A 27,841-nucleotide genomic window follows, 5' to 3' on the forward strand; every position below is an offset into this window, starting at 1 on the left:
GTAATTACCGTATTGTAATTACCGTATTATGTATCCTCACAATCCAAATTGAACCTTCTTGTATATATATAAATAAATAAATAAAATAAATAAATACGTGACCATTAATTTCCTAAGTGTAGTGACAGGATGAGAGCGTGTGTGTGTGTGTGACAAATGTGTCAATCAATCATTGGGAAGAATGTACGATTGCGAGTTACATGAATGTAACTAGTTAGTTTAGTTAATTTATTATGCACCCCATACCCATCTTGTGGGCGGTAGTGGAAAGGGTTACAGAGGCACATAATGGGCTCAGGGACTGAACCCCACAATTCATTTAGCTAAGCAAGTTAAAATCTTGATGAGCTAGTTACAAAATTCAATATAAGTTGTCACATCAACAATGGGTTCGAGATCGACCTCAAGTACAGGTTCTAAATTAAGCAACTGACATATGTGGAGAGCTAGTGTCACAATTTATGTTTGTCCAGCACACCGCCCCCATCCAGTACTAATCTATAAATAATTGTAATTAATAATAATTGTAAATATTAATTAATACTAAATAATATTATTTAATAAATTAGTCCCAATTCAATGCAGAGTTTTCTTCCAAGCACAGAAACTTGTAAATATAAATACAAGATAATAGATAGATCGATAAATGAATAGACAACTTTCAAATATTGCACCAAGTAATTGCGAGAGGGAAAAAAACTAGACAGTATACATTACATTTGAAATTAATAATGGATGAATGGTAATAAATTGGTGAATGTTGGTATGTGTATCAGATAAAGCCCATTTAATGGCAGAATTTAGCCATTTTGTGTAAAAACTTTTATATCTCATATTATTAATTATAACAGTAATCGAAAAAAGTCATAGTTTGTATATACAAGAGATGAAACAGAGAGCCATGAGCTAGAGCGATGTGCTGAGTCCATCAGGAGGCGGAGCTTCCAGAAATACCTTCCTGTGATTGGCTGTTGCGGGGAATACCAACACTCTTTTATGAATAAAATTTAAACTAAGAAATAGGTCCTTGTGCACAACAACAAGGTTGTTGTGAAAAAGAATAACAGTTTCTATTTTGCATCTGACAGAAATCTCCATCTAACTGAATAATTTACTGGAATAAGAGGGCAGAGCAGTGTATCATTATTTGTGTCAAGGCAACCCACAATAATGACGTCACAAGTTAGGTAGCCACAGCCCATTTTTATATAACATCTGTTATATCCTGCAATATTTAATTATCACTTTATTAACACTTTAAATAATTAACACTTCACTTTTTTGGGTAAATTAAAGTTAAAGCAGACTTCCATAAGCAGAACTGGCGGGCTGAACTAAGATGATTTACTAAGTGGATGGCACCTATAGCTGATCCCTTCCTGTGATTGGCTGTTGTGTGAATGTCAACAAAGAGTTTCTACCAATGATATGCCATTTATTATGCACCCCATACCACTTGTGGGCGGAGCTTGGAACCTCTTACCCGAGCATAACAACCCGCCTTATGGGTTGCTGTTTGGCTATTTATAGTGCGTTGGAAAAACAACAGATGGCGTTAGTTGTATTTTGTGGGGTAATTTGTTATAAGTGTAATTTGATGTCAACAGATGGCGTAAGCTGTACCTTATGGCCACTGTTGATCAGCCAGTTGATAGTGTTCTTATCTGCCGACAGACGGCATCAGCTGTATTATTATTATTTTAATAATATTATTACATTAATAATAATGTATTATTATTACTTTAAACACTGATCTATACGTCTGGTAGCTTATAATAAAGCTTTATACCATGCTGGTATTAAGTAACTAGAATTCGCAGTGCGGTCTGCAGCATGATGCGAGGAGGACGTGTTGCTCCGCATCTTCGTGTTTGCACGTGGCTGCTGCAGCTAGATGTTGTGAATTTGTTCTCGACTGTTGCAGTGATACAGTGCCTTTGTGTATCGAGGAAATGGCTGAGGCGGTCTGCCTAGGTGATGGAAGATCCTGTACTGGGCCTGGAGAGTGTGACAGTGGGGATGGCAGACAGGATGATACTAGGCCGTATCAAGCAGTAGTAAACAGATATAAACGGAGAAATATTCAAAGACAGCGAGACGAAGACAGTGAGGAGGAAATAACAAAGAGACCAAAAAATGAAGACATGCTCAGCAGGACGCGGGAGATGCAGACTAATGGAAGGAAGAGGCTGTTGTTCCCTACAGCATGTCAACTGAATTTCCATCAAAAGCTGGAGTGGACGGTTCGTTTGGCTAAGGAGTTTTTTGAATATGAACCACTATTCAAGGAGGGTCTTCACCGGCCCTATATAACAGTTGGGACAGAAGAGGCCGTGGAACACCTAACGAAGGATGGGTTTGAGAATATTGTGATGGTTACTCCGGAAAAAGGTATGATGTACACCAAGGTCATAGTGTTTAAGTATCCAACTTATTTGGATCCTGATTATCTATTGCTCAACAATGATAGTGTTGTTTGGGCGAAGAGGAACAGTGTTCGTGGTGAAAAACAAAGCCAGGTTGTTGCCTTGGTAAAGGGTGAGGCTCCAGAAAGAATTTTTGTGCAAGGACTAGGCTACAGGAAAGTTGTAAAATACATTGAGGAGCCCATATTATGCATGAAGTGTTCTCGTTGGGGACATATGGCTTGGAAATGCCAGTTTGACTCCAGGTGTCGGTACTGTGGTAAGAAACACGACTCTCGAGAGTGTAGAGTCAAGATTAAAAACGGTGAAAAAATCGTCCCATCTTGTTGCAATTGTCGAGGAAGCCACAATGCTGGTTCCTATCTATGTCGCATGAAGCCTCATCTGAGAGACTCGAGGACGGGTGCTACAAGCAGGATAGATGTATCCTCGAAGGAAGGAAAGATTGTGCAGCAGGAACATGGAGGAAACAGTTGGAAGCCAATGACAGCGCCTATGAACAATGTGTGGGAGAAAGGAACAGAGACAATTAAGGCGAGCCTAGGGAAAGTAGGAAATGCAGCTGAAAAAATTAAACCTTGTGGAAACAAGGTTCAGGTCAATATAGTGAACTCTGAGGTTGGTACTCAAATATTGGAATATCTAAAAAAACTAGAAAAGAGGATTGAGGCATTAGAAAAATTAACTATGGGGGGTAGACGGGGTGAAGATAGTGGTGAAACAGGACGTGAAGTGGAAAGTGAAACAGGACGTGAAATGGAAAGTGAAACAGGACGTGAAATGGAAAGTGAAACAGGACGTGAAATGGAAAGCCAAACAGGACGTGAAATGGAAAGCCAAACAGGACGTGAAATGGAAAGCCAAACAGGACGTGAAATGGAAAGTGAAACAGGACGTGAAATGGAAAGTGAAACAGGACGTGAAATGGAAAGTCAAACAGGACGTGAAATGGAAAGTGAAATAGGACGTGAAGTGGAAAGTGAAACAGGACGTGAAATGTGCGTTGAAGAAAGTAAGGAAGAACATGACGTATTGATGATAGAGGATAGTCAGGAAAATGAACTTTCTAGTAGTGTTAGCGTTCAACCTTCTGTAGTGACAAATGTTGAAACAAAGGTTAAAGTAAAACGGTATAGAGAAATAAGAAAGAAATTAGATATGAATAAGATCACCTTTGATGCTAGTAGCTGTTGTGCAAATGAGGAGAAAGCAGAAATGTTACAGTGTTGGGAGAGTCTGTCTGAGAAAATCTCGTATCTCATGGAATGTGACAGACAGGGCAAAGGTAGTTTTATTAAATCATGGATGAAAGTAGAGTGAGAATATTATCTTGGAGCGTTAATGGGTTAAAATCTAGTGCGGTGGATGTACACTATTATACTCTTAGATAGTACTATATTAACCTGATATGTTACATGGGATTCTTGTATTTGTACTCACTGAATTTGTGCGCCCCTTGAGGGACTTGAAGTATGGGAAGGGGTAGAAATAGCCTAAGCTAATCTTTGAGTTTTTTTTTTTTTAACTTGTCTCAATAAACCTACTTGAACTTGGAAGACCATTATGTATTAAAGTGTCAAATTATGGAACCATAGAAATAAGGAAATAAGTAGTGTACCACTTCAAATTGTTTGGATGTGTGATAATGATATGATAGACAGAATACTTAGGAACTACAAGAATTTTGCCCCAATGATTGTAACACTTACTATATTAATATGCAATGTTAAATGTTGTATTGTGATTTGTGTATCTGTACTCACTGAATTTGTGCGCCCCTTGAGGGACTTGAAGTAGAGGGGGGTAGAAATAGCCTAAGCTACTCTATCCCTTTGAGATGTATTTTTTTTCTTGTCTCAATAAACATACTTGAACTTGAACTAGAATTCGGCAATATTTTTTTATCTACTGTTGAGGATATGTAAGACAAATGTAAGGTTTTGAGGCTAAGTAACGAAGATAGTTACAAGATACCAGCCAGATGATGTTGAGATTGCAAAAGGGATTACAATAAGAACTTAAGCCAAAAAATGAATGCATAAGTGTTCGCAAATATGAGACTGGGATTTATTTCTCGAAAAGTTAGCAATAAAATATGCTTTCTAGTTCTTTATTTTTAAAATTAAGACCAGGGATTCTCTCTAACGAAGCTGCAAGCTAAAAGTACACCGTTATCCTATAATGTTCGTCTGTAGCTTGACCCTAAATACTCGTTTATTAAACGAAGTTATTGTTAGAGTTCATTAGGAATCATCTTTGTTGAAGGCAGAGTTTCCAACAAATACCTTCCTGTGATTGGCTGTTACAGGGAATGCCAACGCTTATATGAATAAAGTGCAAAATGAGAAATACGTCCTTTTGCTCAATAACCTTGTTGTTGTTGTACAAAAGAACAACAATTTATGTTTTATACAAGACAGAAATTTCCATTTAACTGAATAATGTAGACCAATAAGAGAGCGGAGGCATTGTACCGCCGATATTATTTGTGTGAGGCAACCCCCACTGATGACGTCACAAGTTAGGTAGCCAGCCCATGTTTCTGTAACACCCGTTACATCCTGCAGTATTTAATTATCACTATATTAATACTTTTAAATACTTAACATTTCACTTTTTAGATAGATTAAAGTTGAAACAGAATGTCATAAGCAAGGATGGTGTGCTGAATAGAGATGATTTATTAAGTGGATGGAGACTTTAGCTGATCCCTTCCTGTGATTGGCTGTTGTGTGAATGTCAACAAAGAATATCTACCAATGATATGCCATTTATTATGCACCCCATACCACTTGTGAGCGGAGCTTGGAACCTCCTACCCGAGCACAACAACCCGCCTTATGGGTTGCTGTTTGGCTATTTATAGTGCGTTGGAAAAAAAACAGATGGCGTTAGTTGTATTTTATGGGGTAATTTGTTATAAGTGTAATTTGATGTCAACAGATGGCGTAAGCTGTATCTTATGGGCACTGTTGACCAGCCAGTGGATAGTGTTCTCTTTTGCCGACAGATGGCATCAGCTGTATCATTATTACTTCCGAATTCCCTTTAAACACTGATCTACAAATCCCTTGGCTTATGATACGGTTTTATTCCATTTATGATAAGTATTAGATAACTGGAGTTCCGCAATTACTTTTATTTATCAACTGTTGAGGATATCATCATATAACGTCTGGTTAGGACGTACTGCTCTCGATTGATGAAGATTAAGCCACCCAAGAGGTGGCACGGGCATGAATAGCCCGTAAATACTGCTCTCGTAATATTATTCAAGGGGGTGGGGGAACTATCAAGTGAAAGCGCCAAGCCATTACGACTATATAGCACTCGGAAGGGATCAGGATACGGATTTGGGATGGAACGGGAGAAAGGAATAGTGCCCAACCTCTTGGGCGGTCGGGGATTGAACGCGGACCTGTAGGAAAGGAGACCGTCGCTCTATCCAGCCCAAGTGGTTAAGCGTAACATTATTAAAACAACAATTTATGCATATAATAACAGCATTTCACACTAAAAATACTTGGTTATATTGAAATTTGGTAGTGAATTCCAATCTAGGAATCTCCTATGACTAAACTGTACTTTTTAATCATTTTTATGTACTTACTACTTATTATTAAATTATTAAGTACTTACTACTTATTATTAAATTATTAAGTACTTACTACTTATTATTAAATTATTAAGTACTTACTATAATAGTTAAATAAGTTATTTTATTTAATATTTAAATAATAGGTAATAATAAATCATTGTGTGTGGGGACAGGCAGCCAGTGTATATATACATGTTAGGCTTATACCAATGTCCTACAAAGTGCCACAAAGGTGCCAAATTAAAGGCTGGGTGCTGCCGGGGCTGCCCAAGGGCTGCTATATATATATATATATATATATATATATATATATATATATATATATATATATATATATATATATATATATATATATATATATATATATTTAATATGTGTGTGTATGTGTATATGCAGAAATAATATTAATTAAACAATTAACATCGTATAGTGTACTCTATATATCAAAATATATTACTTTGAAACCCATATCATTCACTCAAAAAAAAAAATTGGGCTACTTATATTACAAATTCGGTACGTTTAGACCGTCAGCTTGCTACTTTCCACAATTTGGATCTGGCAACCCTGGATAAACAGTAGTGGATATGTGCGCGCGTCTATATAAGCAGTTACATAGATTTTTACCTAAATTTACTAGTGTCCTCGACGAGGATAGGACTCCGGCTCGTCAAAGGGTCATTCCATTTGCCCTGATGATATATTTTACAGCTGTATTGTAAAATCCAGCATAGATTTGGCGTTTACGGCTTAGGCGGGTAGGCGGTTCCAAGGGTTTACACCCCTATGGGTGATCAAGCATCTCCTGTTTTCTGATTATAGTTGTGACAATGTGTGCAAAATCCTCTCCTGTTTTCTATCGTGTATTGTGGCTTGTTGAGCTTGAAACTGTTGCTCCTTGTTCGTGTTATATATCACCTTTCAAAGAAGGTGTCAGGATCAATATCCTCCAAATTGTTCATTAGTTTTGAAGTTTTCAGATCAGTCCTGTCTTGTCTGTTTTTTTGCAGTTATAATGATTCATTGTGTCAGGGGACAGGAAGCCAGAGTGTATTCATTCACGTTAGCTTTAGTGTGGAGGTCTGCCCCACCCAGGATGTAACCCCACAACAAGCTGACCATCTCCTGAGAGCCTTACTGCTAGGTAAACAGAGCATTAGGTGAAAGGAAATATGCCTAACCATTTCTGTCCCGCCCGGGATTGTTAGCTGTGGCCCTCAATCATTCCTGGTATGGGAGTCGACTTAGTTCTGGAATGATTTTAGTTACCCATGCATTGATCTTTCTCCAAACTAGATATACTGTATTGTTTTGAAGGTGAGGTCTACATAAGAACATAAGAATAAGGTAACTGCAGAAGGCCTATTGGCCCATACAAGGCAGCTCCTATTTATAATCCCCCAATCCCACTCCTATACATGTCCAACCCACGTTTGAAACAATCGAGGGACCCCACCTCCACCACTTTGCACGTTAATTGGTTCCACAAATCAACAACCCTGTTACCGAACCAGTATTTACCCAAGTCTTCAATTTATACCCATTTTTTCGGTTCTGTCTTGTGTTGATACTTTTAATACCCTATTAATATCCCCCTTGTTATGTCCATTCATCCACTTGTAAACCTTTATCATGTCTCCCCTAACTCTTTGCCTTTCCAGTGAATGCAATTTAAGCTTTGTTAATCTCTTTTCATATGACAGGTTTCTAATTTGAGGATTGCAAATGTTGCTACTCAAACCTGAATGTAAATCATTAATGTATATTACAAACAACCAAGGTCCCAGGACAGAGCCTTGAGGCACTCCACTTACAACACCCTCCCAGTCTGACCCAACCCCATTTATACTGACTCTGTCTTCCTTGGCACAACCATGCCCCAATCCAACCCAATATAGCATCCCCAATACCATGGGCCTCCATCTCTTCAATCAGTCTCCCATGTGGCACTGCATCAAAAGCTTTGCCAAAGCCAAGGTACACAACATCACAATCCCCACCACCATCAACTGCCTCAACTATACCTCAACTTGTTATTAATGCTTCAATTAATAAATCCCAGTGTCCTATTTGCCTTATTACGAACATTGATGCATTGATCCTTTGGTTTTAAATTCTTACTAATCATAACTCCCAGCTCCGTTTCGCAATCTGACTTCGCAATCTCAACACCATCTACCTCGTATCTTGTAACTGTATCATCATTACCTAGCCTCGGAACTTTACATTTATCAGCATTAAACTGCATCTGCCAATCTTTTGACCATTTCAAAACCCTATTTAGATCAACTTGTAGTGATGGTGAGTCGTCTTCTGTGTTAATTTCCCTACCGATTTTTGTATCATTGGCAAATTTGCAAATGTTGCTACTCAAACCTGAATCTAAATAATTTATATATATTATAAACAACAGAGGTCCCAAGACAGAGCCTTGAGGCACTCCACTTAGAACATTTTCCCACTCTGACTTAATGCCATTTATACTAACTCTGTTTCCTTTGGTATAGCCATGCCCTAATCCAACTTAATATAGCATCCCCAATACCATGAGCCTCTAAGGTCTTCATAATTGGATGCAATAATCAGAGCACCAGAGATTTATACAGTTGTACAAGTACTTTCTTCCATTCCCCTGGGCTGTAGGAGACTCAAACCGCAGACCCCATGCGTGCGAGGCCTAAGCTCTAGGTGAATGGAATGTTTATTTCCACGGAAGTGTGGATGACAATTTACAAGTATTTTCGTGCTGTGCAACTTTTAGCAATTGGTGGATTCTGATTCCAAAGCCCTTTTCTTCATCAGTCTGCTGCACGGTAATATTATTAACTTGGTAGTTGTGATGTGGGTTGTTATGCTCCTTATGCAAGGTCTTGTATTTTTCAATATTGAAAAGCATTTGCCAGTCTCAAACATTTGTTAAGTTCATGTAGATCTTCTTGTAAAGCCTCAATATCATTGTCACTTCCTAATTTACAATAAATCTTGGTGTGATCTGTAAATCTGATGATATAGTTTGTAATATTCTCATCTATGTCATTGACTTACATGACAAAAAGGGTTGGCACTAATATGAAACATTATGGTACCCCAGTCACCAAATTCTTCCAGTCATATTCACTTCTGTTTAGCATGACCCTTTGTTTTCTTTTATTTTAACCATTGTTTTATCCATTCTAGTATTCTGCCATTTATTCAGTGTGCTTGTAATTTTCTTGACAATCTTTCATGTGGTACCTTTATCAAAAGCTTCAGCAAAATCTATATATACTACATCTACTGCATGTCCTTTTTCTGAATGGTGATGGAAATCTGCGCAGAAAGGATGATCCAAGAGACTTAGCGATACTCGAAAATGCACTATCGAAGAGTGAAGCTTTATCTCTGATGGAGATACATAAAATCCTTTGTGTTGAGTGAAAACCCTTCAGTACCAGGCACCAAAGACCATAATGGGTGTTAAAGGGAACCCATGGACCCATCTTGGGCTCCCTTCCCCATTCCCTCACAATCCATGAGGCTCCATCAACTTGTACCAAAGACCCCTAGAGGAGAACTAGATTTCCTGCCAGATACCTGGGAACACCAACAGACATTCCCCTATAAGGGAGAATCAACGGCAATTCATTCTCTTCTAAAGAGAAGGTAACAGATCCCTGGCAGAAAACCACCTTACCTGTCCCCTCTGCTAGCTACGAATCTTCTATGTGCTGAATCCCCCCCACTCAGAAAAAAACCTGCAGTCCGCCTCAACCTCTGAGCCTCACAGAGGAACCATACTCTACTCAGGGCTAGGTCTCTCGAAAGGAAGAAACTCTAACGACCAAACATCTGAACCTTAGCCAGAATGCCAGCGACAACTCGTGGGACAAAGTCCAAAAGGAAACCCAACTCTAACCTGAAAGTGAAACCAAGAATGGCAGCTAGGCTGCATTGTAACAGCCTGTAAGGTATACAAAAACAACAGATGTTCTCCAACTTGCCTAAAACCAAACAATTGGCTTAGCTCCACACACAGATTTTGCTGTACTGTACTACAACCAACCACTAATACACTGATAAATCAAATACAGGGGTAATTTTTTTAGATTTAAAGGGAGTTCTTCAAGTAATTGAAAACCTAACATGGAAAATAGATACAGTACTAGGAATGTTGTAACATTAATTATTAACAACATAATTAAGAGCACAGAGCAAGAGTTTCAGAATCTGCTTTGTATGGATACCATTGCACCGAAGTGTTATCTAATGTAATGATATGGACAAGACAGCTACAGCCGCTTGTAAAAAACATGAAATTGAGCTGGACTTGGGTATTCCAGTCGCTTCTGTCAAAACCACACTGCTGTATTTCCAGAAACAAGGGTTGTTATGATAACTGACACTCAAAGGATAAACTACTTATAAAATAGTAGTTTTATAAGGTGAATGAATTGGATTACTTGTTTAAAGAATTATGAAACTGTGTTAAAAACTGAGAACATATGTTCGGACAGTGTGAAATTGTAATTGCTAAATTTTGACTGGGATATTGTTACTTATGGCAGGTAAATGCAGGTAATGAATCTCCCAAAAATGAGCTCTCCAATTGTAAACTCTGTGAACAAGAAGTAGGCCACACCCTTCAAAACTTTACATGCGAATGCTCTGTTACCTGATACCTGGTACCTGGTATAATAAGGTCAAGGTCTGTTATCAAGGATTTATTACCAAATGGCATGAAATACTTTGAATTTGATCATTATTTCATTCACAGGCTATTCGCCTGGCGTTCCGCGAGCGCTATGTCATGGGTTCGTATCCTGGCCGGGGAGGATTTACTGGGCGCAATTCCTTAACTGTAACCTCTGTTTAACGCAACAGTAAAATGTGTACTTGGATGAAAAAACGATTCTTCGCGGCAGGGGATCGTATTCCAGGGACCATAGGATTAAGGACTTGCCCGAAACGCTACGCGTACTAGTGGCTGTACAAGAATGTAACAACTCTTGTATATATCTCAAAAAAAAAAAAAAAAAAAAAAGTAGCAGCACGCTACTGTGTACCTAAGCATAATAAAGACAACTCAGTAGTTCACTGATCTTGCCACCCTGTTCTCCCATTGTAATGTGCCTGTGAGACAAACTGTGTTGTCTCACAGGCATGTGGGCTCGATAGTGATGAGCTCGGTCTGCCAGCTGGTGACCCTGTTCTCCCATTGTAATGTGCCTGTGAGACAAACTGTGTTGTCTCACAGGCATGTGGGCTCGATAGTGATGAGCTCAATCTGCCAGCTGGTGGTAGGTGGGGGGGAAAATTGTTGAGAGATGGTGGTCTTATTTATTTAATGGATACCTATTTATCAAACAATCATTTGCAGGAAGTATTGGATGTTTTGGGACAGTTGACACATTAGGGTGGTTCATCTCAGTAGTGGGTTGATCTTTGATCTCTTATGTGCTCCTCTGACATTGAGAGACAAGTCGAGGTGAAATTCCACTTGATCTCGGCTGGCTGAGCAGGGCCAACTGGTCTGTTACTTGTTTCTTTCTTAGTGTTATACTGTATTCCCTTTTGGGGTTGGTTCCTTCTTTTGATAATTATATAACTACTTGCCTTTTTCTTTTTGGTAAGTCTTGAGTTTAGTGTACCTAAAGTATGATTTTTACTTTCTTTGCATTAGGGATAGTTAAGGAGATATGCAGCTTGGGAAGTAAGCTTTATAAGGAAAAGGGTAATGCATCTTCCACTTCTGCTTTCTTGTGATACACTTGTAAAAACTAAGAAACCATGGCCCAACTTGCACTGGATTGGAAAGGTAAGATATCACAAGCATTGTGGTTATAATATTAATTAATTTAGTATAATAAATGTATAATACTGCATTTAGAACCTAGGATAAGGTCTTTAAAACTCTGGACCTAAAACTAATGATTGGCTACAAATTTTCCAGGACTCGAGGAAAGCTTATTTAATATCACAGCATGTAATAGGTGAAGTGGATCTTCTCACAGGAAATGCCTCCAAGGTCCAGAAAATTGGTTCCTTGATTAAGACGGCAGCAGCAGTTAATTACACATACAATGGTAAGATTTTTAGTTTTTATGCTTGGAAGAATGATTTAGGGTTCGGCAGGAGTAGAGCATCTTCCAGTTATTGTTGGATAAAATTAATAAAGTTTATTGCATTTCTAGCAGCTGTAATGCAAATTTTATTGCAGCTACTGCATAAAAACAATTTGCCACACAGAAAAAGATAGAGAGTGAGTAAGGTGTGTGGGCGTGAATTTTTTTTATTATGAGGGAGTGCAAAAGTGAGAGGAAAAGAGGCTTGCATGCAAGTGTGTGTAACATCATGTAATTACTGTAATTCAATGTAATTAGGTGCAATTATATGATGAGAACTGTACTTGTGGTGTGTGGCTTTATGGTGTGTGGTGTGGGCTGGGGTTTTGGTTTGACCGCAATGAGAAGGACACTGGTCCTGAATATTCAATATTCAAAGGTACTGAATATCATAAACTTATTTTGTCCAGGTCATATTGAAAGGTATAACAGTCATCTAAGTTTCTTATTTTCATCATTATTAAAGAACTTGTTGAGTTTTCCATAGAATCCTCTCTTGAAATCAAGTTTTTCAACCGTTTCATTTTCCTCATTCTCTTGTTGATTATAATGCATTGCACATTTTATTTCTTAAAGGACATGGTCGCTCTTTCCCAACGGAGGAAAGTAGTGAATATCAAATATCTCCTTTTCTTTCCTGGTGAATATCAAGTTTATCATTGAAAGAACAGCCCCATCCCTCATCAACTAGTGTTTCTTAGCCTATTAAGTAATTGTATCACTCTAATAAATTACCAAAACTTTTCCAAATTTTTTCTCCTCTTAAATGTCATTTATTTTTTTTTAGGAACATATGTGTATGGTATTTTGACCTCGGGGGACATTTTCTTCTGGAACCAGAAAACAGAGTCTCTCACACAAGCACAGGGGATTCCTGCCCTCGTTACCCACATGCCCTCCGCAGCAAATAAGGATTCAGATGGTTAGATATGTTATAATATTAGAGTTGTCAAATTTGTCAATATAATATAGGATAGATTAATATAGGGGTACCACCTCTGGTTTTGTTTGTAGGGACCACTGGCCTGACGAAGACGATATGTAGCATCCGAGGGAGACTTGTGAGGCACCTGTGTACACTCACATATTATCTTCTCCTGCCACCCCCCTATATATATTATATAGCTAAAAATACTGTATATGTAGTATGCAACATAATAGATGTGTGTTAAGTGGGAAAATTCTGTATTAACATAATAAATAGTGAATTTATTCAGTTCTATTTACGGTATTTGTTTTCCAGATGGTCCTCTGCAAGTAGTAATGGATTTTTTCAAGCTTCTAAGAACACAAAACCCTGATACTTACGAAACCACACAAAATGCTCAGTTGTCTCCCGGTTGTTCTGTTCCATCTCACCACAAACCCAAACTTTTTGCGTCATCAGACTGTTCAATAGTTATTGTAGTTTTGGGCGCCAGTCAGGTAAGTTAATGTACGGTACAGGGCACCACAATTGTTTGAAGCCTGCGTGCTCTATTGGCATTGCTGTACTGTGTTTTGGAGTTAGACAAAAATATTATAAGTAAACCAAAAGTGGAAATAAAAAATTATTCACTGAAGTACATAATTCGGACATCAGTAACCCGAGGTTCCGAGTAAATTGCCAATATCACTACTGTACCAATCTTTATGGTAATTTTATGAGTGCATAATCTTGATTATGGAGGGTAGTGACAGTTACTTCCCAATGCTTTTCAAATACAGTATATGTATAAACCTTAAAACTAATTGTATAAAATAAAACTAAAACTTAGTATAAAATAAGTAATTTGTGTACAGTATGTGAAATTGTGAGGAGGTGACATCATGTTTATGTAAGAATGTGTGAAAGTGTGTGTACTGTATGTGACAGTATGTATGCATATATGGAATTGTGTATATCAGTTTGCATACATATTTGTATATATAAAAATATGCATATATACCTGAATTTACCTGAAGGCCACTAACACTAGTGGTCTCAATGAAGACAGGAAGCGGGCAGCTTGTCCAAGGTTCCTCCCATTTGCCCTGATGATTTTTTCCACTGGATTTTAAAATTTAACAGTTTGGCATTTATGACTTCGGCAGACAGGCAGTTTCATGGATTTATAACTCTGTGGGCGAAAAAGCGCATCACCTGTTTTCAGTCCTGCATTGTGGCCTATTGAGCTTGAAACTGTTGCTTCTTGTTTGTGTTACATCTGATCCAGACAAGAAATTGTCTGGATCAACATCCTCCAAACTGTTATGTAACTATCTGCAAATGATAGCTTAAATGCAAAAGTGTGTATTTGTCCAGGGTGTAGAGTGTATACAATATTTGTACACTCTCACACTTTCACACAGTGTGAAAGTGTGCATGTGTGAGTGTATATGCGATCTGTGAGTGAGTGGGAAATGTGTTGAGAAATGTTTTTGTAATAATGGTTCGAATTACACACAGAAATCACAGTAACGTGATGCATCAAATGAACAAATCCACAAGGGCCGTGACGAGGATTCGATCCCATACGCTGTAGCTCAGTCGATTAAGGCAGCGTCTGGGATGCTCCCGGACGCAGGTTTGAATCCTCGTCACGGCCTTTGTGGATTTGTTCATTTAATGGTTTGAGTGGTGGTGTATTGGGAGAGGAATATAAAAAGTGCACTGTGGAGTCTGAACCATTACCATACTTTTCCCATATATTGTACCTTTAAATCCAATTTGCTCAGATTTGGATTTGCATGTCTGGCTTATCTGGGGGATGGGGAATGCCTTCCCATATAGTCCAGATAAGCGAGCTCATACAGTACAGGCTGCCTGGTCCCGATAATGGGAACTATACATACTGTATATAATTATGCTCATGTTATGCATGGACTGTACTAAGAATTAATATTTACAGGTATATCTGTGGGAGAGAGATTTGTCAAAACCTTTCAACAAAAGAAATTCCAGCTTCATTTCTGGCCAGTGGTCAGTTGTTGCAAGTTCTAGTGATATTCCACTGCCTACTCTCCAGTCAAGAGAAACTCAAGTAACATCATGCTTCTTGACTGAGGGAGTAAGTTACTTGTCCCGTCTGAATATATATGTATCATTGTATGATTTTTGTATGATCTCTATAGATACTGAAGTATCTATATATCATTGCATCTATGGGATCTAGTATTAAAATGTAACATTTGTTGTTACTTGTCTGGTATGAGTACCCTATGGGACAAAGGTGGGAATGATGTATGGATGTGTAGCCTTGATGGGGCATGGGTGGGAATAATATAAAGTTAGAACAGTAGAGTGGGACACTAAGAAGCATGTGTGGTGGTGTTAAGATGACTAAGAATGTTGTTGTAGAAAGATGCAGAGCAAAGAAGTCATATTCTTAGTCATCTTAACATAGGTGGTGTTAAGATGACTAAGAATGTTGTTGTAGAAAGATGCAGAGCAAAGAAGTCATATTCTTAGTCATCTTAACATAGGTGGTGTTAAGATGACTAAGAATGTTGTTGTAGAAAGATGCAGAGCAAAGAAGTCATATTCTTAGTCATCTTAACATAGGTGGTGTTAAGATGACTAAGAATGTTGTTGTAGAAAGATGCAGAGCAAAGAAGTCATATTCTTAGTCATCTTAACATAGGTGGTGTTAAGATGACTAAGAATGTTGTTGTAGAAAGATGCAGAGCAAAGAAGTCATATTCTTAGTCATCTTAACATAGGTGGTGTTAAGATGACTAAGAATGTTGTTGTAGAAAGATGCAGAGCAAAGAAGTCATATTCTTAGTCATCTTAACATAGGTGGTGTTAAGATGACTAAGAATGTTGTTGTAGAACGATGGAGAGCGCAAAAGCCTGGTTATATTTCAGATTGAGGAAAGCAAGCTGCTTGGATATGATCAAGGTAAACAAATGAATGGTAAGAATATATTTTAGTGAATTTGAGGAGAGTTTTGAGGAAGCTAAGAATAAGTTGAGTAGATGTGGAGAATGTAATTACCCAATGTTGTTACATGATTAGAAAACATGATAGGTACTTGTTTTGGACTGCAAAAAACAAGTGATTTTCTTTTTTTATCAAATAAGGTTTGAATGTATTGAAGCATTGTATTTCTATGGGTCTTGGTATTAAATTGACCTCTTTACATTTAGAATATATTTACAACATGATATTTTTGACCAAATATTAAATGCAGTGGCTAGGCCAAACAAATCATTGGAGGTTGTGTAATGCAAATGTATTTTATATTAAAGTTGTAAGACAATAGAAAATAACTAGGTGTTAAGCCTTTTATTTTTACGTTGATGATGCTTTCCATATTGTGTGTGGCTAGCATTAACTTTGGATGTATTCTCCGTTACATATTGCAGCGTCTAGAAAAGCAGTGTCACACAACCTTCAGTTTTGTTGATGACTCTTGCCTCATCATTACAACTTTAATTTTGCAATGGGGAGGCTTCGGGTGTGTGGTGTCAGAGGGCAGAGAAGCTTCAGCCTGTTGGAACTATGTATCCGTGTCCCATCTGGCTATTGGAATGAAAGGCTCTGAAGTGCTACAAAGTGAAGGAACCTTAATTTCTCAGTAAGCATTAAAGATCTTATTTTATATGAAATTAAAAGTAAAAATAAATATTCATAAATTATAAAGCTTTTGGGTAGTATAGAATACAGTACTAGTTACTGTGTTTTGCAGTCTGCTAGCAAACCTTGACAGTAAAGAATTTAATTTGTTACCGCACAGTCTAAATGACTGCTACGAATAGATGCACAATATCTTGCATAAAGTTAATAAAATCTGTACACATTGAACATAAGTTAATGCTTTCAGATATGCCCATAGCCAAAGTCTCATCTGTACTGGTGTGAATTCTTCGCTGCAACAACGCTCTAAACTGGTTTACCTGCATCCCATGTGTAACACTGCAGTTGTAACTAATGTTTGTGATGCTGCTGCTCAACACGATTTTCATAATTCAAAGTTAGTGTATGCAATATAGACAAATACTATTTGAAGTTACATAAAAACAGAGGTGCACTATGTAGCTAGGACTATTAGACACATATTATAATAATTATAATACTGTAATTCATTGTGTCGGAGGACAGGTAGCTAGTGTGTATTCATACATATTAGGCTTTTATGTTGCAGGTAATATTTATAAGTGTTATAAATTATTTGTTTCACAAATTGAAATATATATATTTTGGTTTCATACCGACCTAACTACACCAGGATGTACTTTTAAGATCTTGAAGCTAAATTCTGCTTAGCCAAATAAGGTAGGCATAAGACTTTCCAACCTTTTAAAGTTAAGACTTTTGTCAAACTTTCAAGGTCTTTTATGTTTACCTTAGTTGAATTGAAGAGTTGTTATATATGATGCGTTCAGATTCCAGTTTCTTTTTATTTTTTAATTACTGTATGTTCAAATATTGCTATTAACATTAATGTTAATATTGTTCACTCTGCAGTGGTGATAAGTTTCATTGGGTGAGCAGTCTGGCCTGGTGTCGAGATAACACCTATGTAGTAGGATGTCTGAGATCTGGAGCCGTCTTCATGGCCACAAGGATGGGACCACTGGTAAAGATCTCTTGCTCGGGAGAGAGCCTGCAGCTCCAGGCAGCAATGATACTACCTCTGTACCCATATTCTGACACTCTGAGGAGAGAGTAAGTACTCTGCAACACGTTTGAAACCTTCAACATGTATGAAATGATTAAGTGGATATTGTTTTAAACGGGGAATAATTATTGGACACAATTACCGTTTGTGTCGCAGCATTAACGTGAGGCGAGAGTGAGATGGGAAGTCGTGTTTGTGTTTCTTGTTATGTGTTGTGTGTTGTTTAGTATTTGTTGTTGCTGATAACAACAGCTGCATATCCCAGTTTTGGTCTTACGAATGTTGTGAACAATTTCTTTTTAGTATTTATCCACTCACAATATATTTGATGAGATCATCTGGATAGTAAACTGTCACCAGAGGATCACATTCTAAGGTGTTGTTCAAATATACAGATGTAGAAATACTGAAGACACATGGTTCATGACATTTGTATGTGTGTGTACATGTACTCACATTAATGTACTTTCAGAGTCTAGCATTGGCTCCTTGCTCTTCCTTCAAAACATTTTTAGTGTAATGCAATTATTTGGTTCCACACTTTTCTTATCAAAACTATATTTAAAATTGGGTATTGAGTATCTTCAGTCACTTCTTTGTTTAACCCATTCCCAGAAAGGTGGCATTTAATTATACTTGACACTTTGCTTTAATATGTTAATGAAATAATATGGTTTCTTTATTTCAGAAGCAGCCATGAAGAACAGTGTGTAAATACAGAAAATTACTCGCCTGCTAGTCCAGCTTTCTCTGTATCTTGCCATCCGGTAAAGGACCAGTTTCTTTTGTCGTCTGGTGTTCGAATCTCAGTCTTAGTTCTTCCAGAAAATGGAAGAAGGTAAGAGTGGTATATCCATGGATCTTAAAGAGGATTTGCCTTAATTATGGAAGTGTGTAGGAGTGTGTGTAGGATGTAAGGCTGAATAAGGGTATGCATGTGTATGGGGGGGAAGTATTTTGAGTGTGGCACTTACTCAAGAATGGCTAGCCCATGCAAAATAACTAAGGATTACTTTAAGTGTTACTAATCAGTAATCAATCCTGGAGAGTTTATTTAACTTATTTTATGGCTTCCACATGAATAGTTGTGCTGTAATTAATATAATTATTGAGTACAGTACTGTATTACTAAATTACTTTGTTTACAAGCCCTCAGACCACGAGAAACATTATGTTTCTTAATAAGTTCCAACATTTAAAAAACATTGCTAAAGTTGTCAAACATTGTTAACATTGTCTTTCAACACAGCCAAAGTATTGATATCAGCTTATAAGTCGGTATTAATATCGGTCAATGTTTGGGTATCAACACATCTTCAGTAATAGATAGTGGGTGTTTTTGGCTTTAGAGTATTGTATTCTAAACCTAATCACTGTACAAGTATACATCATTTTACCCATCTTGGCCAATAATATTATAGCTCTCCACTAGCTGCTGTGTGACATTGAGGCTCTGCTTCCAGTTTACACCCACACAGCACTAAACCTTGGCTTCCAGTTTACACCCACACAGCACTAAGTCTTGGCTCCCAGTTTGCACCCACACAGCACTAAGTCTTGGCTCCCAGTTTGCACCCACACAGCACTAAGTCTTGACTCCCAGTTTACACCCACACAGCACTAAGTCTTGACTCCCAGTTTTCACCCACACAGCACTAAGCCTTGGCTCCCAGTTTACACCCACACAGTACTAAGCCTTGGCTCCCAGTTTACACCCACACAGCACTAAGTCTTGACTCCCAGTTTACACCCACACAGCACTAAGTCTTGGCTCCCAGTTTTCACCCACACAGCACTAAGCCTTGGCTCTCAGTTTACACCCACACAGTACTAAGCCTTGGCTCTCAGTTTACACCCACACAGCACTAAGCCTTGGCTCTCAGTTTACACCCACACAGCACTAAGCCTTGGCTCTCAGTTTACACCCACACAGTACTAAGCCTTGGCTTCCAGTTTACACCCACACAACATGCATCACTATTCATGAACTACATATCCTGACTTGAGCTAGCTCTAGCATCCTACATAATTGTATGATGAAGGATCATTAACTGAAAGAATGCTCATTGAGTTTGTTGATTTATGTTTGTTCATGTGAGTTCCACCACCTTATTGCGATTCAGTAAAGGTGATAAGGAAGACGAGTCTCATCCCAGTTTCTCTTTCCTTCTCTTAAAGTAATATTGTTTTCTGTCAACTGCATATCCTCTCAATTTTAATAACTGGTTTGCTTATTTTTTATATACTGTATAAGTAATCATTTGGTATATACCACCAACCAGGAGGCCTAGTCAGAGACCGGGCTGCGGGGGACATTAATCCCCGGAACCAACAGTGGGTAGAATGGATGGGTATGATATACATTGTTATAATATATATTAAGTATTCAAAACATTTTATTTTTCCCACAGAGATGGTGATGTTGTAGATCAACTGTTAGCAGCTGCTAATCATGCTTTATATCTCTTACGTCACTCTTCCCTCACCCATGACTATGCCTACATTCGCTGTAGCACTTGGAGATTAGCTCGTTCAGTAGTAGATTTGTCCCAGGATGTCAACGGATCATTTGAGCCTGATCAACCTAAGGTATGAGTAACTAATGATCTCATTCTTAAATGATCATATTCAATGTTTCTGAACTTTAACCACTGTCACTTTCTTAGGCAGTGTTTAGCTCTTGGATATGGCACAGAAATAGCTACATGCTACTGGCTACAAGCCAGTAGCATCAAGAGGTCAACCATGAGTGGTGAATGTGGCTCAAGCTCCCAACCCAGGCTTCTATCGATGTTTTTACTTACAGATGATGAAATTAATAAAATCCTGGAAGAATATAAGCTTGTAAATGACTTAGATGATTTTGAGAGTGATTAAGATTATGTGTTAGGCTCAGAAGACATTTGTCCAGGCAGCGTTTTGTGTCGTTTTCATCTTGCCCTACAAAATGCAGTCTTGGTACACTGCCTTATGTGCCTACCACTTGTTGGAGCTTGTGAACAGGCCCAAGACAAGTGCATTGTCTGCAAGACCACAGAGAGGAGAAAAAAGCAACAGAAGGCAGCTATAACTTGCTGACGAGTGTGTTGGTCTAGGCCGGACTACAACAACTGGTTTCGAGATCATCACACCTTAGAGAATTGCTTAGTGGGTCGTAACTGTACATAATCATGTTGATAGTTATATGTAGTGTGTGTGTGTGTGTGTGTGCAGTGTGATAACAGAAAAAATAGTATGTTTTATTGTTCTAATTATATTCATATTATGTGTGCACATGAGTGACATGAATATATCTGTGCACACTAATGTCTAACACATTCTGTGATATAAATACAATTATTGATAGCTAAATTCATCATTGCACTGAAAAAACATGATTATGATAAAAATATGAATTAAATAAAATACTGTATACTCAATGCATGCAGTTACAAATTGGTGCAAAATGTACAGGGTTAGGCTGTGCTCTGAATGTCACACACTAGAATTTCATAAGGGCTTTTAATGGTGCTTAATCATGTTGATATTTACGTATAATGTATACTTACCTAAGTGTAGTTACAGGATGAGAGTTACAGGCTTGTGGTGTCCCATTTTCGCAGTACAGCACTCTGTCATATAAAGTTTGAAGCTACTGATGGTTTTGGCCTCGACCACCTTCTCGTCTAACTTGTTTCAACCGTCAACCACTCTGTTTGCAAAAGTGAACTTTCTGATGTTTTTGGGCTTTGGTCTCGTGTCTCACTTGGGTCTGCTGGTTGCAGTTTTTGTCGCAGTGGCTGTTTGGGGCTCTGTACTTTTTTTCCAGTTCCTTGTTTCTATTTGGTCCTTGGTCTTTTGTGTAGTTCAGTTTTTGTTTTGTTAGCTCTGGTGAACACTTTTGTTACTTTGGGTCGTCCATTATTTGTGAAAGGTTGCAGCATTGTCGGCTATTTTTGCTGTTATGTCGTGGGCTGATATTTTGACTTGGAGGTTTTAATGCTCTAATATAGTTTTGGTGGCATGTTACCTGGCTACTGTATGTACGGTGGGCATGTGTGGCATTGGGTAGGGTTACCTGTCTTTGATTTCTCCCTCCTTCAGGGGTTATGATCTGTTCTCCTTCACTCCTGGTGAGTTCCCCGGTTTTTGTTTGTAATCTGTATGTGAGACAGCAACATACAGCTGTCTTGGAACCCTTCCAGAAATCCCTATGTTGAATTTAATTAAATGTCTCTTTCTAGTTGTCCAAGATGACATCCTGAACCAATCCTTCCCTTGAGGCTCTTCAGTTCCCCTTGGTTTGATTCATGGCCAAAAAAGTACACCAGAACCACCAGCTTCCAATGCTTCCACCTGGTGGTGGGGAGGCGAGACTTTTGGTGAAACAACCTAACTTGGGTGACATTTTCTGGTGGCTAATTCCTCAGTTAGAATGATCCAGTGCTCTCTGCACCTTCTATGAAGAGACCAGATTTTGGCCTCTGGTCTCCAGTGGGCTGTTAATGATGTGCAAGGGCCTGGTGCGATCTGATAGGTGTGGAAATATCTAGGGCAGCTAGCAACAAGGAGCCATCTAGGATCCACCAGAAAGAGGCATTTTATTACATTCAACACTAGGTTTATTTGTCCAGTTTATTCTACCATAATGAGTCATCTGTAACACAAATGTTGTTAGGCCAAGTTGCCCAAGATATTTCTAACCCAATATGCTTTCCTTCCATTTTTATCAGGCTATTATTAATTTTATTTAATAATATTCAAATAATTTTTGTGTGGGATGAAATTGCTGCTTTGCTTATTGTAAAGTAATTGTTTTGTCATAAATTCTACACAAATAACATTACTCCTCTTCCCCTCAGTAGATTGCACTCTATACTTTAATGCAATAATAATAATAATAATAATAATAATAATAATATAACGAGGAAATCCGTAGGGGCTGTGATGAGTGTTCAAACCTATGCGGTGGGTGTTTCCACCCACAGGGTGTTCTCTGTGTATTGAAAGTGTAGCGTCAGAGGTAGAACATTCGTGGATGACAGAGCCAGAGTGTATTAGGGGGGAGGACTGTGTGAAAATCCTGTTCTGGCTTCAGTAGAAGCTTCAGGAAATACCTGTGTGTTCAGTAAAACTCCAGGTTGCAATCCTTTTACCATGTCGTGGCCTAGTTGACTAGGTCGTGTGCGTGTGATTACTCTGTATAATAATAAAAATGTTTATGTAGCTGTAAACTATATTTCAGATCAGCTTGTGGGGTAAGAACAGCCTCGTTCACAAAGAATGCAAGACTCGACCGGATATTCCTTCTGAAGGGGAGAAGCTGGTGAGGCAAGAATGTTTAAACTGTTATTTATGCAGATTGTCTTTGTCTTAATAAGTGCTTTTGTTCCTTAAGTGATGGCAAAATTATAGATAGTAGTATATATATTGCTTTATTTTTTAAATTTCTTATAAAGCTGCATGGGAAATTATGAGGCATTTAAATTGTTACTATTTTTTTCATTTATCTTTCCCTTGTACAGTATCACTCAAATAAGTTATAGATGTGAATTCCAATGATCGTATTTAATAGTGAAGTGTCATGTTACTCTGATTACAGAGTAACATGCACAGTTGACTTGATATTGGTCCAGGACGGACCGAAACATTGTCATCTCTTCATTTCTAGTGTGTGGTTTGGTCAAATTACTCTGATTAGTTAATGCTCTATAAGTCTGGGTAAGTGATAGTTTCTTCGAGATGAATCTAGTGATCAAATTGCTTTCAGATTGAGGAAGCAATGAAACCTCTCCTGGCAGCCTGGGCTTTGATTGCCTCTCATACAGGCCCACAAACACACGACTGGAGGAAGAGACCGAAACATGTGGCTCGGCAGTTGGTGAAGCTCGTCAATACACTGATGCAAACAACCTTAAATGATGACTATTCTCAACACCAAGCTCAGCTGTTGCAAATGTTACATGTATTCCACCATTTTGTAAGGGTGAGTACAGGAATTATGAAATGCAAATCATGATCAAATTAAAGATCAAGGAATTGTAAATGTTAAATATACAAATGTTAGATATTTCAGACAAAAAAATATTTTTGTATACAGCAGTTGTAGTTTTTAGACGTTTAATATTAAGTATTTTCTCTCCCAGGTGTTAGCAGTATGGCCCAGGTCACTACATATGGTTAGACCTACAATATGGCTCACACATCAGATCATTCATATATTTCTCAGCTGTGAGAGACATGCTGGTGAGAGTAGCATGATCAACACAATTCTTATTCTGACACAGACTCTTTCTTCTGTGGAAAGTACACTGACGCAGGTGTATACATTTAGACCTCTACTGAAATTTGGCAGTCATCTTAAGTATAGCAATGTTGAAGACGCTCCTGGGACAGAAGGGACAAATATTGATGCAGTGTCTTGGAAGGTGGATACAAGCAGCTGTCTCAGAAGTAACTCTGCAGTTTGTATGAGGATGAAGAAACTATGGCTCTGTCTTCACATAAATTCCATGAAGGTATACAATCGACTTAGAGAAAAAAAGATGGAAACCATGTGTTATCAGAAATCAATAGCAGCATTGAACATAATACAGAGCAGATTACAGAAACTTGGACATGACTTTAGCCAGAAAAAAATAAAAATAAAAGAATATAATCGGCTCTTTCTAAATGGGATATATCTTGGTGCTGTAGAAAACTGGAAATCTGAGATTATTAAATATATAAGTTATAAAAGGAATAGAAAGACACTATGTAAATATTTCCACTCTATTTTCTACACATATTTACTTCAGAGAGATTTCACTGGTATCTCAAACTTTTTGTCTTGGTTATGTAGTTTACTTAGTTCACATTTATTTGTAATAAAACAATGTAAACTTTCAGATAACATTATGTCATCAACTCCTAAACCAAAGAAATCTGTAACCCAAACCTTGCCTCAGGAACTTCAAGTATCACTAATTGATAGAGGAACAATTATGATAAATAGTCAGGGCACAACTGATGAAGTAACTGGACCATCCGCTGGCCAAAAACCTAAACGGTATTCACAACAAAACTGCGAATCATCCAATTCTACAATGAAAAACAAAATAACCAACAAGAAAGCCAATCGGCCAAATCTGGGTTTGATCTGTGCTACTCGTCAGGTAATCGGAAGCTTGGGTCGTATCATGGCAAATGTGATACTGCAGCGTGAGGTTCACATCCCTTCACCTCACACTCCTCATATTGAATCTTTCAATTGGTTGGACAGTCCTAACTCAAAAGGTATGTTTGAGTTTATATTTTATCTCCATTATCAGATTGCCTAATTCCAATTCAAACTCTACTTATAGTTAGCCTTAGTATAATATTAACTTGTTTAGCAAATACCTAAACTAATTTTCATATTTTTAATCCAATTGCTGTAGTTCCGTAGGTCAGAAAAATGTAAAATAAAAAATTCCATTGGGTGAAGCTGTAATTTGTAATATTATATTACTTCAGGGAGTCACTAAGGTCCCCACCAGAAAGAGGCTTTTCATTTCATTCAATGCTAGTTTTTTTATAAACAAAATCTGATTTCCTTATAATTTATTGAAGCAGAGAGTACAGGTGTGTCGGCAACCTTCAGCCCGCTGATGATGAAGGATGCTATCCAAAAAGCACATTGGTCGTCAGAGACAGCTGCACAAGCTTTGGCAATTGCTGGCTACTGGAGTGATCTCTCGGCTTTTTCTCAAGAGCTGGGAGATGCTAAAACAGCTCTACTCTCCAGCCTTATTTCAGTTGTAACTGAAAAAAATCGGTAAGGTCCTGAGGGTGGAGTTTGAGATTCACCCCTTTTTGCTTCCCATTTTGTAAAAGTACACATTAAAATGTATTCCTTCTAACAGACAGGATTATAAGGTTTGTTCTTGCCCTTCCCCTGTTTTCTTTTTATTGTATAATTTCATCATTTTGCAATCTTTAGGCCTCTTAGCTCTACACACTCATTACTCAAATTATTACAAACTGAACAAGTATTTAATTTGTTCTTTATTAACTTGAATATAATAACTTGTATTTAATACTCCTTTATTTATCAACAATATGCTTTTTGCAATATTGCAAAAAGATGCTGTTTATGATTGTTTTCTTACCAGAATTCCAGCATCCAGCAGTTTGCACCCATCGGCCCTGATTGTCAACTATGTATTACACTGTGGGCCCATGGAAGAGCTCAAGTCATCAGTATTTCACAGTTACCAAGAACTTCTTCAGCTGGCAGCTATGACATGTTTAGATGTTATACCAACTATGCTAGAAGAATGTCTTCAAAAAATAGAAAAGGTCATGCAGCATCTTGAAGTGTTTGTGCCGTCGTATGTGTACCTGCCAGCTCCACCTGTGTTTTGTCCTCAGGTGTCTTCTCATATGAGAGAAACACTCGAGTTATCAGATGATGATGTGCGGTGAGTTGATTGTACACTGTCGTTTTCTTCTCTTTAAATTCATTCTTAATATATATTGAGTCCTGCAGTCTCTACACCTATAAGTGTAAAAGGCCAGTGCAATGATGAAAATATAGTATGATATATACATATAGAGAAGTTTGATTCTGCATAGAAATAGATTTTCAGTATTTTGCTACAAATTTCAACTTTGTTCAAAAATTTGTAATAATTGTGTTTGTGGTTTTGGTATATTGTTACTTCTCATGGAATTTGAAATATCTTGAGTTGAAATTCTATCCATAGTGGCATAGTGTACAGCCTGGGGACGCTGTACAAATCTGTTGTTTCATTATTATCTAATGACTGCCTAGTAGCAGTTGGGTGGTTTTGTTTACAACCCTTCCTCAAAACAATGGGCCCAAATCAGTAAAACACAGAGGTTGTTTTTCCTGTAAATAAAATGAACTTTGCACACGAATCACAATTAATAACATTTAAGCTTTTTCTGAAAAGGGGCTTCTCTAACTTTTGATGTTCAAAACCCACATTTCAAAATGATTGACTCCTCTAAAATCTAATAATGCAGCATTCGAGTTAAGACAAAGAAATATTTGTATGGCTTATAAAGGACATAAAGGGAGGATGGTAGTGAGAGGGGGTGGAGCCATTGAACCAGTTTGGTCAGGGGTACTGGGGAGTCCAAAAAATATGATTGGGTTATTGAAAATATCACTAGCCTCCCAAAATCCATGGATGTACAATGCCTCTGAAAATGCATGAAAATATTCGCTGTGTTTAGGTTAGTGTGGAGACTGAGGAGTCCTATGCAGTCTCCACACTTATCATCAGCTTTGTATCATCTGCAAGAATTGATGTGCAGGAGCTGACTTTGTTTGCACTTAGCTAGGAGGAGGCCTGGTCGACGACCGGGCCGCGGGGACGCTAAGCCCCGGAAGCACCTCAAGGTCAAGGTAGCTATCAGTTACTATTAGGCAAATGATGTATAAGTGTATTAGTGAAAGTGCTTGTGTATTTGTATTAAAAATAGATGCTTGATGAATACAAACGTATTAATTCATTTTCTGCTACAGATGTGACGAAAGGACTTTACGGATGAAAATAGCTGGCTGGGTTAGGGTGTTTTGCTCTGTCGTCAGTGCAGCCGGAATAGCACAACCGTTACTCCAGGACGTGTGCTATAATTATCAACCTTACTCCAAAGAGGTTAGCCATTTCTTTTTGCTATGTATAGACTTTAATTTAATGAATTATAATGTATATTTTATTGTAGATATATTTTGCCGAGACAATTCTTAGACCAAATTGTAAGGAAGCAGTGATAACTGTGGCATTGTGTGATGGACAAATCAGCATGTGAAATTCCATAACTGCTTCAAGTGCCCATTCAAATGTATTAAACATTTGAGGGTGATGGAAATACTGAAGGCTAATCAGGATCTAACCAATAATTATTTTCATAACAAAACTTCCTTGCAGGTATCAGACACATATAGAAAGGAGTTAGATATCCTGGTTGAAGCGCTGGGTAATGTTGAAGCAGACAAGTCTCCCCAGGGCTCAGAGTGGTCAGGAATCACTCGGCTGTGGCAAAAACTTCTAGGTCAACTTTGGATTCTTCATGTTCGAGACAAGTTGTCTTTGTGTGTACGAAAATCTACTGTGAATTCCTCATCTATATATAAGGTGAAATTATTTTCCACAGATGAT

General features: G+C 37.9%; 1 protein-coding gene across 4 annotated transcripts in view; it reads left to right on the forward strand.

Annotated features, from left to right (window-relative positions):
* Nucleotides 1–6,591: 6,591 nt before the first annotated feature.
* The window catches only part of LOC123764489 (uncharacterized), a 33,478-nt gene continuing 12,228 nt past the window's right edge, over nucleotides 6,592–27,841 (forward strand). The window contains exons 1-18 of one of the 4 annotated variants that reach the window (XM_045752359.2): nucleotides 6,592–6,634; nucleotides 11,684–11,818; nucleotides 11,954–12,086; nucleotides 12,913–13,047; nucleotides 13,369–13,550; nucleotides 14,996–15,154; nucleotides 16,456–16,667; nucleotides 16,914–17,063; nucleotides 17,558–17,758; nucleotides 18,400–18,549; nucleotides 20,123–20,300; nucleotides 22,936–23,016; nucleotides 23,461–23,676; nucleotides 23,837–24,965; nucleotides 25,281–25,485; nucleotides 25,823–26,131; nucleotides 27,205–27,337; nucleotides 27,611–27,817. In XM_045752359.2, the coding sequence (XP_045608315.2) occupies nucleotides 11,738–11,818; nucleotides 11,954–12,086; nucleotides 12,913–13,047; nucleotides 13,369–13,550; nucleotides 14,996–15,154; nucleotides 16,456–16,667; nucleotides 16,914–17,063; nucleotides 17,558–17,758; nucleotides 18,400–18,549; nucleotides 20,123–20,300; nucleotides 22,936–23,016; nucleotides 23,461–23,676; nucleotides 23,837–24,965; nucleotides 25,281–25,485; nucleotides 25,823–26,131; nucleotides 27,205–27,337; nucleotides 27,611–27,817 (3,861 nt within the window). In that variant the 5' untranslated portion in view covers nucleotides 6,592–6,634; nucleotides 11,684–11,737. The other 3 variants (XM_045752357.2, XM_045752360.2, XM_045752358.2) reach the window with 3 other exon arrangements.

The sequence above is a fragment of the Procambarus clarkii genome, chromosome 79, assembly GCF_040958095.1.
Source record: "Procambarus clarkii isolate CNS0578487 chromosome 79, FALCON_Pclarkii_2.0, whole genome shotgun sequence".
Lineage (NCBI taxonomy): Eukaryota > Metazoa > Arthropoda > Malacostraca > Decapoda > Cambaridae > Procambarus > Procambarus clarkii.